General features: G+C 51.5%; 1 protein-coding gene across 2 annotated transcripts in view; it reads right to left on the bottom strand.

The window, feature by feature from the left end:
* Positions 1-1,611: 1,611 nt before the first annotated feature.
* Positions 1,612-19,930, bottom strand: part of LOC116240190 (uncharacterized) — a 29,572-nt gene continuing 11,253 nt past the window's right edge. Inside the window, exons 4-9 of one of the 2 annotated variants that reach the window (XM_090130350.1) lie at positions 17,579-17,637; positions 17,354-17,437; positions 10,992-11,158; positions 7,605-7,776; positions 3,432-3,495; positions 1,612-3,333 (exon numbers count right to left, since the gene is read on the bottom strand). In XM_090130350.1, coding sequence (XP_089986476.1) covers positions 3,315-3,333; positions 3,432-3,495; positions 7,605-7,776; positions 10,992-11,158; positions 17,354-17,437; positions 17,579-17,637 — 565 coding nt within the window. In that variant the 3' untranslated portion in view covers positions 1,612-3,314. The remainder of the gene's footprint in view (positions 3,334-3,431; positions 3,496-7,604; positions 7,777-10,991; positions 11,159-17,353; positions 17,438-17,578; positions 17,638-19,930) is intronic. The other variant, XM_090130351.1, reaches the window with a different exon arrangement.

The raw sequence follows: 19,930 nt of genomic DNA, 5'->3' as shown, positions 1-19,930 counted from the left end.
TTTCCCCCAAATACTCCAAAATCACCCCAAAATTGCCCTAAATTTTCCCCCAGATCACCTCAAAAATGCCCCAAATAATCCCAAATTCGCCCCAAATTGCACCCCCAAAAACCCCAATTTTCCCAAATATAACCCAAATTTTCCCCCAAATTATCCAAAATCACCTCAAAATTGCACCAGAATTTCCCCCAAATCACCTCAAAAAGGCCCCAAATAATCCCAAATTCCGCTAAATTCCCCCAAATTCCCCCCAAAAAGCCCCCAAGAAGCCTCAAAATTTCCCCCAAGTAACCCAAAATTGCCCCCAAATTGCCCCCAAATAATCCAAAATTCCACCCAAATAATCCCAAATTTCCCCCAAATTATCCAAAATCCCCCCAAATTGACCCCGAATTTCCCCCAAATACTCCAAAATTGCCCCCAAATTGCCCTAAGATTTCCCCCAATTAACCTAAAAAATGCCCCAAATAATCCCAAATTCGCCCCAAATTGCACCCCCAAAAAACCCAATTTTCCCAAATATAACTCCAAATTTTACCCCAAATTATCCAAAATTGCCCTAAAATTTCCCCCAAATCACCTCAAAAAGGCCCCAAATAATCCCAAATAATCCCAGATTTCCCCAAATTGCCCCCAAAAGCCCCCAAATTTCCCCCAATTAACCTCAAAAAGGCCCCAAATTTCCCTCAAATTATCCAAAATCGCCCCAAAATTGCTCTGAAATTTCCCCCAAATCACCTCAAAAATGCCCCAAATAATCCCAAATTCGCCCCAAATTGCACCCCCAAAAACCCAATTTTCCCAAATATAACCCAAATTTTACCCCAAATTATCCAAAATTGCCCAAAAATTGCCCCAAAATTTCCCCCAAATCACCTCAAAAAGGCCCCAAATAATCCCAAATTCCCCTAAATTCCCCCAAATTACCCCAAAAAAGCCCCCCAAAGCCCCCAAATTTCCCCCAAATAACCTCAAAAAGGACCCAAATAATCCCAAATAATCCCAAATTCACCCCAAATTCCCCCCCAAAAAACCCAATTTTCCCTCAAATAATCCAAAATCGCCCCAAAATTGCTCTGAAATTTCCCCCAAATAACCTCAAAAAGGCCCCAAATAATCCCAAATAATCCCAAATTCCCCCAAATTGCCCCCCAAAATCAAATTTCCCTCAAATAATCCAAAATTGCCCCCAAATTGCCCCAAATAACCTCAAAAAGACCCCGAATTTCCCCCAAATAATCCCAAAATCCCCCTAAATTCCCCCACATTGACCCCAATATTTCCCCCAAATTATCCAAAACCCTAAAATTTCCCCCAAATCACCTCAAAAAGGCCCCAAATAATCCCAAATAATCCCAATTTCCCCCAAATTGCCGCCCAAAATTGCTCTAAAATTTCCCAAAAATAATCCCGAATTCCCCCAATTTTCCCCAAATTGCCCCCCAAAAGCCCCCAAATAACCTCAAAAAGGCTCCAAATTTTCCCCAAATAATCCCAAATTGCCCCCAAAAAAGCTCCAAACGTTTTGGGTTCATTTTGGACGTTTTCTTTGAAAATTGCAGTTCTGTACAAATGGCGTTTTCACCCATTTTGGCGTTTTTTGCCTTTTTTTTGGGGGGGGGGGGGGGAACGATTTTTGGGGTGAAAAATAAAGAAACTGGAACTGAACGGTGCTGTGGTTTTGTGGGGAGATCCCATAATCCGGGATTACAGTCCATAATCTGGGATTACAGCTCCATAATATGGGATTACAGTCCATAATCTGGGATTACAGCTCCATAATATGGGATTACAGCCCATAATCTGGGATTACAAACCATACTCTGGGATTACAGACACATAACCTGGGATTACAACCCCATAATATGAGATTATAGCCTCATAATCTGAGATTAGAACCCATAACATGGGATTACAACTCCATAACATGCGATTATAGCCCCATAATCTGGGATTAGAACCCATAGAATGGGATTACAGCCCCATAATTTGGGATTACAACCCCATTGTGTGGGATTGTGACCCCTAATCTAGTATTAGAACCTATAATCTGGGATTAGAGATCCACAATCTGGGATCACAGTCCCATTATCTGGGATTAGAGGTCCATAATCTGGGAACCCGTAGTGTGGGATTACAACCCCTTTATCTGGGATTAGAGGCCTGTAATACAGGATTAAGATCACATAGCATGGGATTGAGCCCCGTAATCTGATATTATAGGCCCATCATCTGAGAAAACTCCATAATCTGGAATCGCAATCCTCTAATCCCACATTAAAGACCCATAATATGGGGGTAGATCCTATAATCCAAGATTACAGTGCTATAATCCCAAATGGGAGTCCCAGAATCCGGGATTAGAGACCCATAACCCGGGGAAATCCCATAATCTGGGATTGCAATCCTCTAATCCCACGTTAAAGACCCATAATATGGGATTGCAGTTCCATAACCTGGGATGGGAGTCCCAAAATGTGGGATTAGAGACCTATAGTCTCAGATTAGGAGCCCGTAATCTCAGATTAGGGTTCCACTCTCCAAGGGATCCCCATAATCTGGGATTCAGGGTCTCGTAATCTGGAATTAGTGTGCTATAATCCAAAATTAGTGTTCCTTAAACCGAGGAAGATCCTAATCCGGGGCTGAACGCCAAAATCCAAGGATGGGGTGACCATAATCCCATGGGGAGTCCCCATAATCTGCGTTTGGAGTCTCATAAACCAAGAGGACCCCATAATCTGGGAATGGCGTACCCATAATCTGGGATTGGAGCCCCACACTCCAAGCGGGGGGAGTTCATAATCCAGGAGGATCCCATAATCCGGCTTTGTGGTGTCCATAACCCAAAGTGAGGCCCCATAATCCAGGGGCCTCTTCAGAATCCAGCTTTGGGGTGCCCGTAATCCAGGTGCAAATCCCCATAATCCAGGCAGAGTCCCCATTATCCAGAAGATGGATGCATAATCCAGGAGTATCCGCATAATCCAGGTGCAAGATCCCACAATCTGGGTTGAAGCAGCCATAATCTGGGTTGAGGTGGCCATAATCCAGGTTGGGGAGCCCATAATCTGGGGTGTGAGCCCATAATCTGGGGTGTGAGCCCATAGACCGGGTTGAGATGCCCATAATCCGGGTTGGGGTGCCCATAATCCACGATGGAGGCCCACAATCTGGGTTGGGGTGCCCATAATCCGGGGTGTGAGCCCTTAATCTGGTTTGGGGTGCCCGTAATCTGGCTTGAGGTGCCCATAATCCAGAGCAGGAGCCCCATAATCCAGTTTTAGCTCCCCATAATCCGGGTGGAGGCTCCTCTATGGGAGGTGCTCGGTCCTATGGGGGGGCAGAGAAGCGAGGGGAGGGGTCAGTGTGTCCCCCCCCCCAGGATTAGGAGATGTGGGATTAGGGGATTACGGGGGGACGGCACTCACTCGGGGGTGGCGTCACAGCGGCTGTTGGAGCGCTCCCGGCCTGGGGGGGGGGTCCCGTGGTAATCTGGGGGGGGGGGGACAGGGTCATAATCCCATCCTGAATCCCATAATCCCACCTAATCCTGCAGCCCCACGTTGCCTTCATCCCCTTATGGTCCATAATCCCATCCCCCCATAATCCCACCTCCCCACGCCTCTATAATCCCGCACACCACATCCCTGGCCCCAATATCCCCATAATCCCACCTAATCCCACCTCCCCATGCCTCTATAATCCCGCATCACCACATCCCTGTGCCCCAATATCCCCATAATCCCACCTAATCCCACCTCCCCATACCGCTATAATCTCACACCACCACATCCCTGTGCCCCAATATGCCCATAATCCCGCCTAATCCCACCTCCCCACGCCTCTATAATCCCACACCACCCCATCCCTGTGCCCCAATATCCCCATAATCCCACCTAATCCCACCTCCCCATGTCTCTATAATCTCACACCACCACATCCCTGTGCCCCAATATCCCCATAATCCCACCTAATCCCACCTCCCCATGTCTCTATAATCCCACACCACCACATCCCTGGCCCCAATATCCCCATAATCCCACCTAATCCCACCTCCCCACGCCTCTATAATCCCGCATCACCACATCCCTGTGCCCCAATATGCCCATAATCCCACCTAATCCCACCTCCCCATACCGCTATAATCCCACACCACCACATCCCTGGCCCCAATATGCCCATAATCCCACCTAATCCCACCTCCCCACGCCTCTATAATCCCACACCACCCCATCCCTGTGCCCCAATATCCCCATAATCCCACCTAATCCCACCTCCCCATGTCTCTATAATCCCACACCACCACATCCCTGGCCCCAATATCCCCATAATCCCACCTAATCCCACCTCCCCATGCCTCTATAATCCCACACCACCCCATCCCTGTGCCCCAATATGCCCATAATCCCACCTAATCCCACCTCCCCATGTCTCTATAATCCCACACCACCACATCCCTGGCCCCAATATCCCCATAATCCCACCTAATCCCACCTCCCCACGCCTCTATAATCCCGCACACCACATCCCTGGCCCCAATATCCCCATAATCCCACCTAATCCCACCTCCCCATGCCTCTATAATCCCGCATCACCACATCCCTGTGCCCCAATATCCCCATAATCCCACCTAATCCCACCTCCCCATGCCTCTATAATCCCACACCACCACATCCCTGTGCCCCAATATCCCCATAATCCCACCTAATCCCACCTCCCCATGCCTCTATAATCCCGCATCACCACATCCCTGTGCCCCAATATGCCCATAATCCCACCTAATCCCACCTCCCCATACCGCTATAATCCCACACCACCACATCCCTGGCCCCAATATGCCCATAATCCCACCTAATCCCACCTCCCCACGCCTCTATAATCCCACACCACCCCATCCCTGTGCCCCAATATCCCCATAATCCCACCTAATCCCACCTCCCCATGTCTCTATAATCCCACACCACCACATCCCTGGCCCCAATATCCCCATAATCCCACCTAATCCCACCTCCCCATGCCTCTATAATCCCACACCACCCCATCCCTGTGCCCCAATATCCCCATAATCCCACCTAATCCCACCTCCCCATGCCTCTATAATCCCACACCACCACATTCCTGTGCCCCAATATGCCCATAATCCCACCTAATCCCACCTCCCCATGCCTCTATAATCCCACATCACCACATCCATGGCCCCAATATGCCCATAATCCCACCTAATCCCACCTCCCCCCATTGCTATAATCCCACACATCCCTGTGCCCCAATATCCCCATAATCCCACCTAATCCCACCTCCCCACGCCTCTATAATCCCGCACACCACATCCCTGTGCCCCAATATCCCCATAATCCCACCCCCACCCCCTAAGCACCCCTATAAACACCCCCTTAATCCCATCACCACCCTCTAAATACCCCCATAATCCCACTCCCACCCCCTAAACACCCCATAACCCTTATAATCCCACTCCCCACCCTCTAAACACCCCCATAATCCCCATAATCCCATTCCCCACCCTCTAAATACCCCCATAATCCCACTCCCCACCCCCTGAACACCCTCATAACCGCCATAATCCCACCTAATCCCACCTCCCCATACCGCTATAATCCCACACCACCACATCCCTGTGCCCCAATATGCCCATAATCCCACCTAATCCCACCTCCCCGTGCCTCTATAATCCCACATCACCACATCCTTGGCCCCAATATGCCCATAATCCCACCTAATCCCACCTCCCCACATTGCTATAATCCTGCACCACATCCCTGTGCCCCAATATCCCCATAATCCCACCCCCACCACCTAAGCAACCCTATAAACACCCCCTTAATCCCATCACCACCCTCTAAATACCCCCATAATCCCATTCCCCACCCTCTAAACACCCCCATAATCCCCATAATCCCACTCCCCACCCTCTAAACACCCCCATAATCCCACTCCCCACCCCCTGAACACCCTCATAACCCCCATAATCCCACCTAATCCCACCTCCCCACATTGCTATAATCCCACACATCCCTGTGCCCCAATATGCCCATAATCCCACCTAATCCCACCTCCCCACGCCTCTATAATCCCGCACACCACATCCCTGTGCCCCAATATCCCCATAATCCCACCCCCACCACCTAAGCACACCTATAAACACCCCCCATAATCCCACCCCCCACCCCCTACAGCACCCCATAACTCCCATAATCCCACCCCCCACCCCTAAACACCCCCATAACTCCCATAATCCCACCCCCCTGCCCCTGAACACCTCCGTAACCCCCATAATCCCACCCCCACTCCCTGAGCACCCCCATAATCCTACTCCCCACCCCCTAAACACCCCCATAACCCCCATAATCCCATTCCCCACTCCCTAAGCAACCCCATAATCCCACCCCCCACCCCCTGAACATCTCCGTAACCCCCATAATCCCACCCTCACCCCCTGAGCACCCCCATAATCCCACCCCCCACCCCATAAACACCCCCATAATCCCACCCCCCACCCCCAAACATCCCCATAAACACCCCCATAATCCAACTCCCCACTCTCTAAACACCCCCATAATCCCACTCTCCTGCCCCCTGAACACCCCCATAACCCCCATAATCCCACTCCCCACCCTCTAAACACCCCTATAATCCCACTCCCCACCCCCTAAACATCCCCATAACCCCCATAATCCCAACCCCTACCCCCTGAACACCTCTGTAACCCCCATAATCCCACCCCCACCCCATGAGCACCCCCATAATCCCACTTCCCACCCCATAAACACCCCCATAATCCCATTCCCCACCCCCTAAACACCCCCATAATCCCACCCCCACCCCCTAAACACCCCACAACCCCCATAATCCCAACCCCCACCCCCTAAAAACCCCCTAAAAACCCCCATAATCCCACCCCCACCCCCTAAACACCCCATAACCCCCATAATCCCAACCCCCACCCCCTAAACACCCCCTAAACACCCCCCATAATCCCACCCCCACCCCCTAAACACCCCACAACCCCCATAATCCCAACCCCCACCCCCTAAACACCCCCTAAACACACCATAACCCCCATAATCCCACCCCCACCCCCTAAACACCCCATAACCCCCATAATCCCACCCCCACCCCTAAACACCCCCTAAACACACCATAACCCCCATAATCCCAACCCCCACCCCCTAAACACCCCATAACCCCCATAATCCCAACCCCCACCCCCTAAACACCCCATAACCCCCATAATCCCAACCCCCACCCCCTAAACACCCCCTAAACACCCCCATAATCCCACCCCCACCCCCTAAACACCCCATAACCCCCATAATCCCAACCCCCACCCCCTAAACACCCCCTAAACACCCCCCATAATCCCACCCCCACCCCCTAAACACCCCACAACCCCCATAATCCCAACCCCCACCCCCTAAACACCCCCTAAACACACCATAACCCCCATAATCCCACCCCCACCCCCTAAACACCCCGTAACCCCCATAATCCCAACCCCCACCCCCTAAACCCCCCCGTAACCCCTTCCCCTGCCCCTCCCCACAACCCCCAACGCCCCCCCCCCAACCTCCCCATCCCCTCACCCGGGGGTCTCTGGGCAGCCACCACGTAGCTGACCAGGGTGACGTCGCTGGTGCCCCCCGACTCCAGAGGGATGGGGTGAACCCGGAAGTGCTCCAGCATGTCGAAGATGCTCTGGAACCAGAGGTGCTGAACCCGGCACTGCGCCTCCTCGTTCAGCGACAGCCGGAGGTGCTGCGGGATTAGCAGGGATTATGGGGTGGGGAGGCTGGGATTATGGGGAGGGGGGGAATTAACGGGATGGGGACGGGAGATAAGGGTGTGGGAGCTGGGATTATGGGGTGGGGAGGCCGGGATTATGGGGAGGGGAGGGATTAACAAGATGGGTATGCGGGATAAAGGAGTGGGAGCTGGGATTATGGGGTGGGGAGGCCGAGATTATGGGGAGAGGGGGGATTAACAAGATGGGGATGGGAAATAAGGGTGTGGGAGCTGGGATTATGGGGTGGGGAGGCCGGGATTATGGGGAGAGGGGAGAAATTAACAAAATGGCGATGGGAGATAAGGGTGTGGGAGCTGGGATTATGGGGTGGGGAGGCCGGGATTATGGGGAGAGGGGGGAATTAACAAGATGGCGATGGGAAGTAAGGGTGTGGGAGATGGGATTATGGGGTGCGGAGGCAGGGATTATGGGGACAGGGGGGATTAATGGGATGAGGATGGGAGATAAGGGTGTGGAAACGGGGATTATGGGGATTAGGACCAGGATTATGGAGTTAGGAGTGAAAGTACAAGGATTAAATTGGGGATAACATGGATTAGGACCGGAATAACAAGGATTAAAACCAGGATTATGGAGTTAGGAGCGAGATTACAGGGATTATGACCAGGATTACATGGATTAGGACCAGGATTATGAAGCTAGAAGTGGAACTACAGGGATTAAATTGGGGACAACATAGATTAGGACCGGAATTAAATGAATTAAAACCAGGATTATGGAGTTCGGAGCGAGATTACAGGGATTAGGACCAGGATTATGGAGTTAGGAGTGGGACTATAAGGATTATGACTGGGATTATACGGATTAGGACCAGGATTATGGAGTTAGGAGTGGAACTACAAGGATTATAACAGGGATAACGTGGATCAGCACTGGAATTACATGGATTAAAACCAGGATTATGGAGTTCGGAGCGAGATTACAGGGATTATGACCAGGATTACATGGATTAGGACCAGGATTATGGAGTTAGGAGTGGGACTATAAGGATTATGAAAGGGATTATGTGGATTAGGACCAGGATTATGGAGTTAGGAATGGGACTACAAGGAATAAATTGGGGATAACATGGATTAGGAGCGGAATAACAAGGATTAAAACCAGGATTATGGAGTTAGGAGCGAGATTACAGGGATTATGACCAGGATTATGGAGTTTGGAGCGGGATTACAGGGATTAGGACCAGGATTATAGAGTTAGGAGAGAGATTACAGGGATTATGACAAGGATTACACGGATTAGGACCAGGATTATGGAGTTAGGAGTGGAACTACAAGGATTATAACGGGGATAACATGGATTAGGACCGGAATTACATAGATTAAAACCAGGATTATGGAGTTAGGAGCGAGATTACAGGGATTAGGACCAGGATTATGGAGTTAGGAGTGGGACTATAAGGATTATGACTGGGATTATACGGATTAGGACCAGGATTATGGAGTTAGGAGTGGAACTACAAGGATTATAACAGGGATAACGTGGATCAGCACTGGAATTACATGGATTAAAACCAGGATTATGGAGTTCGGAGCGAGATTACAGGGATTATGACCAGGATTACATGGATTAGGACCAGGATTATGAAGCTAGGAGTGGAACTACAGGGATTAAATTGGGGACAACATAGATTAGGACCGGAATTACATGAATTAAAAACAGGATTATGGAGTGAGGAGCGAGATTACAGGGATTATGACCAAGATTATTGAGTTTGGAGCGGGATTACAGGGATTAGGACCAGGATTATAGAGTTAGGAGAGAGATTACAGGGATTAGGACCAGGATTATAGAGTTAGGAGTGGGATTACAGGGATTATGACCAAGATTATTGAGTTTGGAGCAGGATTACAGGGATTATGACCAGGATTATGGAGTTAGGAGCGGGACTACAAGGATTATGACCAGGATTACATGGATTAGGACCAGGATTATGGAGTTAGGAGAGGGACTACAAGGATTATGACCGGGACTATGTGGATTAGGACCAGGATTATGGAGTTAGGAGCGGGATTACAGGGATTAAAAACAGGATTATGTGGATTAGGACCAGGATTATGAAGTTAGGAGTGGAACTACAAGGATTAAATTGGGGATAACATGGACTAGGACCGGAATTACATGGATTAAAACCAGGATTATGGAGTTAGGAGCGAGATTACAGGGATTATGACCAGGATTACATGGATTAGGACCAGGATTATGAAGCTAGAAGTGGAACTACAGGGATTAAATTGGGGACAACGTAGATTAGGACCGGAATTAAATGAATTAAAACCAGGATTATGGAGTTCGGAGTGAGATTACAGGGATTAGGACCAGGATTATGGAGTTAGGAGTGGGACTATAAGGATTATGACTGGGATTATACGGATTAGGACCAGGATTATGGAGTTAGGAGTGGAACTACAAGGATTATAACGGGGATAACATGGATTAGGACCGGAATTACATAGATTAAAACCAGGATTATGGAGTTAGGAGCGAGATTACAGGGATTATGACCAGGATTACATAGATTAGGACCAGGATTATGGAGTTAGGAGTGGGACTATAAGGATTATGAAGGGGATTATGTGGATTAGGACCAGGATTATGGAGTTAGGAGTGGAACTACAAGGATTAAATTGGGGAAAACATGGATTAGGGCCGGAATTACATGGATTAAAACCAGGATTATGGAGTTAGGAGCGAGATTACAGGGATTACGACCAGGATTACATGGATTAGGACCAGGATTATGGAGCCTGGAGTGGAACTACAAGGATTAAATTGGGGATAACATGGACTATGACCGGAATTGCATAGATTAAAACCAGGATTATGGAGTTAGGAGCGAGATTACAGGGATTATGACCAAGATTATTGAGTTTGGAGCGGGATTACAGGGATTAGGACCAGGATTATAGAGTTAGGAGAGAGATTACAAAGATTATGACGAGGATTACACGGATTAGGACCAGGATTATGGAGTTAGGAGTGGAACTACAAGGATTAAATTGGGGATAACATGGATTAGGACCGGAATAACAAGGATTAAAACCAGGATTATGGAGTTAGGAGCGAGATTACAGGGATTATGACCAAGATTATGGAGTTCGGAGCGGGATTACAGGGATTATGACCAGGGATTAAGCAGATTAGGAGCGGGATTAGGAGGCCGGACCTTGGCCTTGCCCTGGAAGTTGAAGGTCAGCACGAACTCCCCGCGCCGCGTCTCGCTCTGCCGCACCAGGAAAACGCCGTGAGCCCCGGCGCCGCCGGCCAGCACCAACTGCGCCGCGCGCAGCCGCGACAGCGTGCCGTGGAACCAGGGGTGCTCCAGCAGCCCCACTGCGGGACAAAACCCCACAGAAACCCCACGTCAACCCCACGGGAAACACAGACCCCACACCAACCCCATAGGAACCCATAGGAACCCTATTGGAAACCATAGGGACCCCAAATCCCATAGGAACCCATAGGGACCCATAGGGACACACAGGGACCCCAAATCCCACAGGAACCCCATAGGAACCCCATAGGGACACAGAGGGACCCCAAATCCCATAGGAACCCCATAGGAACCCCATAGAACCCCATAGGGACACACAGGGACCCCAAATCCCACAGGAACCCCATAGGAACCCCACAGACACAGCGTGCCGTGGAACCAGGGGTGCTCCAGCAGCCCCACTGCGGGACAAAACCCCACAGAAACCCCACGTCAACCCCACGGGAAACACAGACCCCACACCAACCCCATAGGAACCCATAGAGACACATAGGGACACACAGGGACACACAGGGACACACAGGGACACAGAGGGACCCCAAATCCCATAGGAACCCCACAGCAACCCCATAGGAACCCCATAGGAACCCCATAGGGACACACAGGGACCCCATATCCCACAGGAACCTCATAGGAACCCCATAGGGACACACCTTGACCCCAAATCCCACAGGAACCCCATAGGAACCACATAGGGACACAGAGGGACCCCAAATCCCACAGGAACCCCATAGGAACCCCACAGACACAGCGTGCCGTGGAACCAGGGGTGCTCCAGCAGCCCCACTGCGGGACAAAACCCCACAGAAACCCCACGTCAACCCCACGGGAAACACAGACCCCACACCAACCCCACAGGAACCCATAGAGACACATAGGGACACACAGGGACACACAGGGACACAGAGGGACCCCAAATCCCATAGGAACCCCACAGCAACCCCATAGGAACCCCATAGGAACCCCATAGGGACACACAGGGACCCCAAATCCCACAGGAACCTCATAGGAACCCCATAGGGACACACCTTGACCCCAAATCCCACAGGAACCCCATAGGAACCACATAGGGACACACAGGGACCCCAAATCCCACAGGAACCCCATAGGAACCCATAGGGACCCATAGGGACACACAGGGACACAGAGGGACCCCAAATCCCATAGGAACCCCACAGACACAGCGTGCCGTGGAACCAGGGGTGCTCCAGCAGCCCCACTGCGGGACAAAACCCCACAGAAACCCCACGTCAACCCCACGGGAAACACAGACCCCACACCAACCCCATAGGAACCCAGAGGGACCCCATAGGAACCCATTGAAATCCTAAATCCCACAGGAACCCCATAGGAACGCCATAGGGACACAGGGACCCCAAATCCCACAGGAACCCCATAGGGACCCATAGGGACACAGAGGGACCCCAAATCCCACAGGAACCCCATAGGGACAAACAGGGACCCCAAATCCCACAGGAACCCCATAGAACCCCATAGGGACACACAGGGACCCCAAATCCCACAGGAACCCCATAGGAACCCATAGGAACCCATAGGAACCCATAGGGACACAGAGGGACCCCAAATACCATTGGAACCCCATAGAACCCCATAGGGACACACAGGGACCCCAAATCCCATAGGAACCCCATAGGAACCCCATAGGGACACAGAGGGACCCCAAATCCCACAGGAACCCCATAGGAACCCCATAGGGACACAGAGGGACCCCAAATCCCACAAGAACCCCATAGGAACCCATAGGGACACACAGGGACCCCAAATCCCACAAGAACCCCATAGGAACCCATAGGGACACACAGGGACCCCAAATCCTATAGGAACCCCATAGGAACCCATAGGGACACACAGGGACCCCAAATCCCATAGGAACCCCATAGGAAACCTATTGGAAACCATAGGGACCCCAAATCCCACAGGAACCCCATAGGAACCCATAGGGACACATAAGGACCCCAAATCCCATAGGAAGCCCATAGGAACCCATAGGGACACATAAGGACCCCAAATCCCACAGGAACCCCATAGGAACCCCATAGGGACACATAAGGACCCCAAATCCCATAGGAAGCCCATAGGAACCCATAGGGACACATAAGGACCCCAAATCCCACAGGAACCCCATAGGAACCCATAGGGACACATAAGGACCCCAAATCCCATTGGAACCCCATAGAACCCCATAGGGACACACAGGGACCCCAAATCCCATTGGAACCCCATAGGAGCCCATAGGGACACACAGGGACCCCAAATCCCATTGGAACCCCATAGGAACCCCATAGGGACACAGAGGGACCCGAAATCCCACAGGAACCCCATAGGAACCCATAGGGACACACAGGGACCCCAAATCCCATAGGAACCCCATAGGAACCCATAGGAACCCATAGGAACCCATAGGGACACACAGGGACCCCAAATCCCATAGGAACCCCATAGGAACCCATAGGAACCCATAGGAACCCATAGGGACACACAGGGACCCCAAATCCCACAGGAACCCCATAGGAACCCATAGGAACCCATAGGAACCCATAGGGACACACAGGGACCCCAAATCCCATTGGAACCCCATAGAACCCCATAGGGACACACAGGGACCCCAAATCCCATAGGAACCCCATAGAACCCCATAGGGACACACAGGGACCCCAAATCCCATTGGAACCCCATAGAACCCCATAGGGACACACAGGGACCCCAAATCCCATAGGAACCCCATAGGAGCCCATAGGGACACACAGGGACCCCAAATCCCACAGGAACCCCATAGGAACGCCATAGGGACACAGGGACCCCAAATCCCACAGGAACCCCATAGGAACCCATAGGAACCCCATAGGGACACACATGGACCCCAAATCCCATAGGAACCCCACAGACACAGCGTGCCGTGGAACCAGGGGTGCTCCAGCAGCCCCACTGCGGGACAAAACCCCACAGAAACCCCACGTCAACCCCACGGGAAACACAGACCCCACAGCAACCCCATAGGAACCCATAGGGACACATAGGAACCCATTGAAATCCCACAGGAACCCCATAGGAACCCCATAGGGACACAGAGGAATCCGAAATCCCATAGAAACCCCATAGGGACGCCAAGGGACCCCAAATCCCACAGGAACCCCATAGGAACCCCATAGGGACACACAGGGACCCCAAATCCCACAGGAACCCCATAGGAACCCCATAGGGACACAGAGGGACCCGAAATCCCACAGGAACCCCATAGGAACCCATAGGGACACACAGGGACCTGAAATCCCACAGGAACCCCATAGGAACCCATAGGGACACAGAGGGACCCCAAATCCCATAGGAACCCCACAGACACAGCGTGCCGTGGAACCAGGGGTGCTCCAGCAGCCCCACTGCGGGACAAAACCCCACAGAAACCCCACGTCAACCCCACGGGAAACACAGACCCCACACCAACCCCATAGGAACCCAGAGGGACCCCATAGGAACCCATTGAAATCCTAAATCCCACAGGAACCCCATAGGAACGCCATAGGGACACAGGGACCCCAAATCCCACAGGAACCCCATAGGGACCCATAGGGACACAGAGGGACCCCAAATCCCACAGGAACCCCATAGGGACAAACAGGGACCCCAAATCCCACAGGAACCCCATAGGAACCCATAGGGACACAGAGGGACCCCAAATCCCATAGGAACCCCACAGACACAGCGTGCCGTGGAACCAGGGGTGCTCCAGCAGCCCCACTGTGGGACAAAACCCCACAGAAACCCCACGTCAACCCCACGGGAAACACAGACCCCACACCAACCCCATAGGAACCCAGAGGGACCCCATAGGAACCCATTGAAATCCTAAATCCCACAGGAACCCCATAGGAACGCCATAGGGACACAGGGACCCCAAATCCCACAGGAACCCCATAGGGACCCATAGGGACACAGAGGGACCCCAAATCCCACAGGAACCCCATAGGGACAAACAGGGACCCCAAATCCCACAGGAACCCCATAGGAACCCATAGGGACACAGAGGGACCCCAAATCCCATAGGAACCCCACAGACACAGCGTGCCGTGGAACCAGGGGTGCTCCAGCAGCCCCACTGCGGGACAAAACCCCACAGAAACCCCACGTCAACCCCACGGGAAACACAGACCCCACAGCAACCCCATAGGAACCCATAGGGACACATAGGAACCCATTGAAATCCCACAGAAACCCCATAGGAACCCCATAGGGACACAGAGGGATCCGAAATCCCATAGAAACCCCATAGGGACGCCAAGGGACCCCAAATCCCACAGGAACCCCATAGGAACCCCATAGGGACACACAGGGACACAGAGGGACCCCAAATCCCATAGGAACCCCACAGACACAGCGTGCCGTGGAACCAGGGGTGCTCCAGCAGCCCCACTGCGGGACAAAACCCCACAGAAACCCCACGTCAACCCCACGGGAAACACAGACCCCACACCAACCCCATAGGAACCCATAGGAACCCTATTGGAAACCATACGGACCCCAAATCCCATAGGAACCCATAGGAACCCATAGGGACACATAGGAACCTATTGAAATCCTAAATCCCACAGGAACCCCATAGGAACCCCATAGGGACACAGAGGGACCCCAAATCCCACAGGAACCCCATAGGGACAAACAGGGACCCCAAATCCCACAGGAACCCCATAGAACCCCATAGGGACACACAGGGACCCCAAATCCCACAGGAACCCCATAGGAACCCATAGGGACACACAGGGACCCCAAATCCTATAGGAACCCCATAGGAACCCATAGGGACACACAGGGACCCCAAATCCCATATGGGGTTTCTATGGGGTTCCTATGGGGTTTCTATGGGATTCCTATGGGGTTTCCATGGGGTTCCTAAGGGGTTTCTATAGGGTTTCTATGGGGTTTCTACGGGGTTCCTATGGGGTTTCTATGGTGTTCTTATGGGGTTTCTATGGGGTTCCTATGGGGTTTCTATGGGGTTCCTATGGGGTTTCTATGGGATTTGTATGAGGTTCTTACGGTGTTTCTATGGGGCTCCTATGGTGTTCTTATGGGGTTCCTATGGGGTTTCTATGGGATTCCTATGGGGTTCCCACAGTGTTCCTATAGGGTTCTTATGGGGTTTCTATGTGGTTCCTATGGGGTTTCTATAGGATTCTTATGGGGTTTCTATGGGATTTATATGGGGTTCTTACGGGGTTTCTATGGGGCTCCTATGGTGTTCTTATGGGGTTCCTATGTGGTTTCTATGGGATTCCTATGGGGTTTCCATGGGGTTTCTATGGGGTTTCTATGGGGTTCTTATGGGGGTCTTATGAAGTTTCTATGGGGTTCCTACAGGGTTCCTATAGGATTTTTATGCGGTTCCTATGGGGTGCCTATGGGGTTTCTATGGGGTTCCTATGGGGTTTCTATAGGGTTCCTTTGGGGTTTACATGGGGTTCCTATGGGATTCCTATGGGGTTCCTATGGGGTTTCTATAGGGTTCTTATGGGGTTTTTATGGGGTTTCTATAGAGTTTCTATGGGGTTCCTATGGGGTTCCTGTGGGGTTCCTATGTGGTTTCTATGGGATTCCTACGGGGTTTCCATGGGGTTCCTATGGGGTTTCTATGGGGTTCCTATGGGGTTCCTATGGGGTTTCTATAGGGTTCTTATGGGGTTTTTATGGGGTTTCTATAGGGTTTCTATGGGATTCCTATAGGGTTTCCTATGGGGTTCCTATGTGGTTTCTATGGGATTCCTACGGGGTTTCCATGGGGTTCCTATGGGGTTTGTATGGGGTTCTCATAGGGTTTCCTATGGGGTTTCCATGGGGTTCCTATGGGGTTTCTATGGGGTTCTTATGGGGTTTCCATGGGGTTCCTATGGGGTTCCTATGGGGTTCCTATGTGGTTCCTATGGGGTTCCTATGGGATTCCTATGGGATTCCTATGGGGTTCCTATGGGGTTCCTATGGGGTTTCTATAGGGTTTCCTATGGAGTTTCCATGGGTTCCTATGGGATTCCTATGGGATTCCTATGGGGTTCCTATGGGGTTCCTATGGGGTTTCTATAGGGTTCTTATGGGGTTTTTATGGGGTTTCTATAGAGTTTCTATGGGGTTCCTATGGGGTTCCTATGGGGTTTCTCAGGGGTTCCCACTGCGATCCGAAAAGTCCCCAAAAAGGCAGAAACGGCCCCAAAACGCCCCCGTTTCCCCCCCCCCCAGCCCCCCTTTACCTGCACCATCGGGGTCTCCGTCCTCTATGGGGGCTCTGGGGGGCAGCTCGGGGGGGGGCAGCTCAGCCAGCCCCCCATAAGCACCTGTGGGTCAGTTTGGGTTGAATTCTCAGCATTTTGGGTCAAAATACCCGACCAAAAAAATGGGTATTTTTGAGAGAGGGAAAAGAAGGGGGGATTTTTGGGGTGAAAAAAAGGGGTTTTTTTTTTGGGGGGGGGTCTCACCGTGGGCTGATGGCTCCGCCATGTCCGGAGGGGGGGGTGGGGGGGGAGGGTCGTCGCTGCTGAACCAAAAATGGAGGATTTAGACCCAAAATTGGGGGTTTGGGGGGGAGGGGGGGGAGAAAGGAGGGGGGTTTTGGGGGAAATAATGGGGGTTTTGGGGGGGGGAAATGAGGATTTGGGGGGGGGGAAATGGGGGATTTTGGGGGGAAAATGGGGGTTTGGGGGGAAATAATGGGGATTTGGGGGGAAAAATGAGGATTTTGGGGGGAAAATGGGGGTTGGGGGTAAATAATGGGGATTTGGGAGGGAAAATTGGGCTTTTGGGGGGGATAAGTGGGGGAAAAATGAAGATTTTGGGGGAGAAATGGGGGTTTTGGGGGAAATAATGGGGGTTTTGGGGGGAAATAATGGGGGTTTTGGGGGGGAAAATGAGGATTTGGGGGGGGGAAATGGGGGGTTGGGGGGAAATAATGGGGATTTTGGGGGGAAATAATGGGGGTTTTGGGGGGAAAAATGGGGATTTGGGGGGGAAAATGGGGGTTGGGGGGAAATAATGGGGGTTTTTGGGGGAAATAATGGGGGTTTTGGGGGAAAAATGAGGATTTTGGGGGGAAAATGGGGGGTTGGGGGGAAACAATGGGGGTTTTGGGGGGAAATAATGGGGGTTTTGGGGGAAAATGGGGATTTTTGGGGGAAAAATGGGGGTTTTGGGGGGAAATAATGGGGGTTTTGGGGGGGAAATTGGGGATCTTGGGGGAAATAATGGGGGTTTTGGGGGGGAAAAGGGGGTTTTGGGGGGAAAATGGGGGGTTGGGGGGAAATAATGGGGATTTGGGAGGGAAAATTGGGTTTTGGGGGGATAAGTGGGGATTTTTGGGGGAAAAATGAAGATTTTGGGGGGAAAAGTGGGTGTTTTGGGGGAAATGAGGATCTTGGGGGGAAATAATGGGGATTTTGGGGGAAAAATAATGGGGATTTGGGGGGGAAAATAGGGGTTTGGGGGGATATAATGGGGGTTTTGGGGGGGAAATTGGGGATCTTGGGGGAAATAATGGGGGTTTTGGGGGGGAAAATGAGGATTTTGGGGGGAAAATGGGGGGTTGGGGGAAAATAATGGGGGTTTTGGGGGGAAAATAATGGGGATTTGGGGGGGAAAAATGAAGATTTTTGGGGGAAAATGGGGATTTGGGGTAAATAATGAGGGTTTTGGGGGGAAAAATGAAGATTTTGGGGGAAAAATGGGGATTTTGGGGGGAAACAATGGGTGTTTTGGGGGAAATAATGGGGATTTGGGGGGGAAAAATGAGGACTTTGGGGGGAAAATGGGGGGATGGGGGGAAATAATGGGGATTTGGGAGGGAAAATTGGGCTTTTGGGGGGATAAGTGGGGGAAAAATGAAAATTTTGGGGGAGAAATGGGGGTTTTGGGGGAAATAATGGGGGTTTTGGGGGGGAAATTGGGGATCTTGGGGGAAATAATGGGGATTTTGGGGGGAAAAATGAGGATTTGGGGGGAAAATGGGGGGTTGGGGGGAAATAATGGGGATTTGGGAGGGAAAATTGGGTTTTGGGGGGATAAGTGGGGATTTTGGGGGGGAAAATGAAGATTTTGGGGGAGAAATGGGGGCTTGGGGGGAAATAATGGGGGTTTTGGGGGGGAAATTGGGGATCTTGGGGGAAATAATGGGGATTTTGGGGGGAAAAATGAGGATTTTGGGGGGAAAATGGGGGTTTGGGGGGAAATAATGGGGGTTTTGGGGGGGAAAATGAGGATTTGGGGGGGGAAATGGGGGGTTGGGGGGAAATAATGGGGATTTTGGGGGGAAATAATGGGTTTTTTGGGGGAAAAATGAGGATTTGGGGGGCAAAAAGGGGGTTTTGGGGGGAAATAATGGAGATTTTTGGGGGGGAAATGAAGATTTTTGGGGGAAAATGGGGGTTTTGGGGGAAATAATGAGGTTTTTGGGGAAAAATGGGGGTTTGGGGGTGAAAAATGAGGACTTTGGGGGTAAATAATGGGGGTTTGGGGGGGAAATAATGGGGATTTTTTGGGGAAAATGGGGGCTTGGGGGGAAATAATGGGGGTTTGGGGGGGAAATAAAGGGGATTTTGGGGGGGGAAATGAAGATTTTGGGGGAAAAGTGGGGATTTTGGGGGGAAAATGGGGGTTTACGGGGAAAAAAAGGGGATTTGGGGGGAAATAATGGGGATATTGGGGGATAAATGGGGGATTTTGGGGGGAAAATGGGGGTTTGGGGGGAAATAATGGGGGTTTTGGGGGGAAAAGGGGGGATTTTTTGGGGAAAATTGGGGTTGGGGGGAAATAATGGGGGTTTTGGGGGGAAAAACGAG

Source organism: Phasianus colchicus, chromosome 40, assembly GCF_987193195.1.
Source record: "Phasianus colchicus chromosome 40, bPhaCol1.hap1.1, whole genome shotgun sequence".
Lineage (NCBI taxonomy): Eukaryota > Metazoa > Chordata > Aves > Galliformes > Phasianidae > Phasianus > Phasianus colchicus.
Note: the sequence above shows the minus strand (reverse complement) of the source record. Positions and strands in the feature narration are given on the sequence as shown.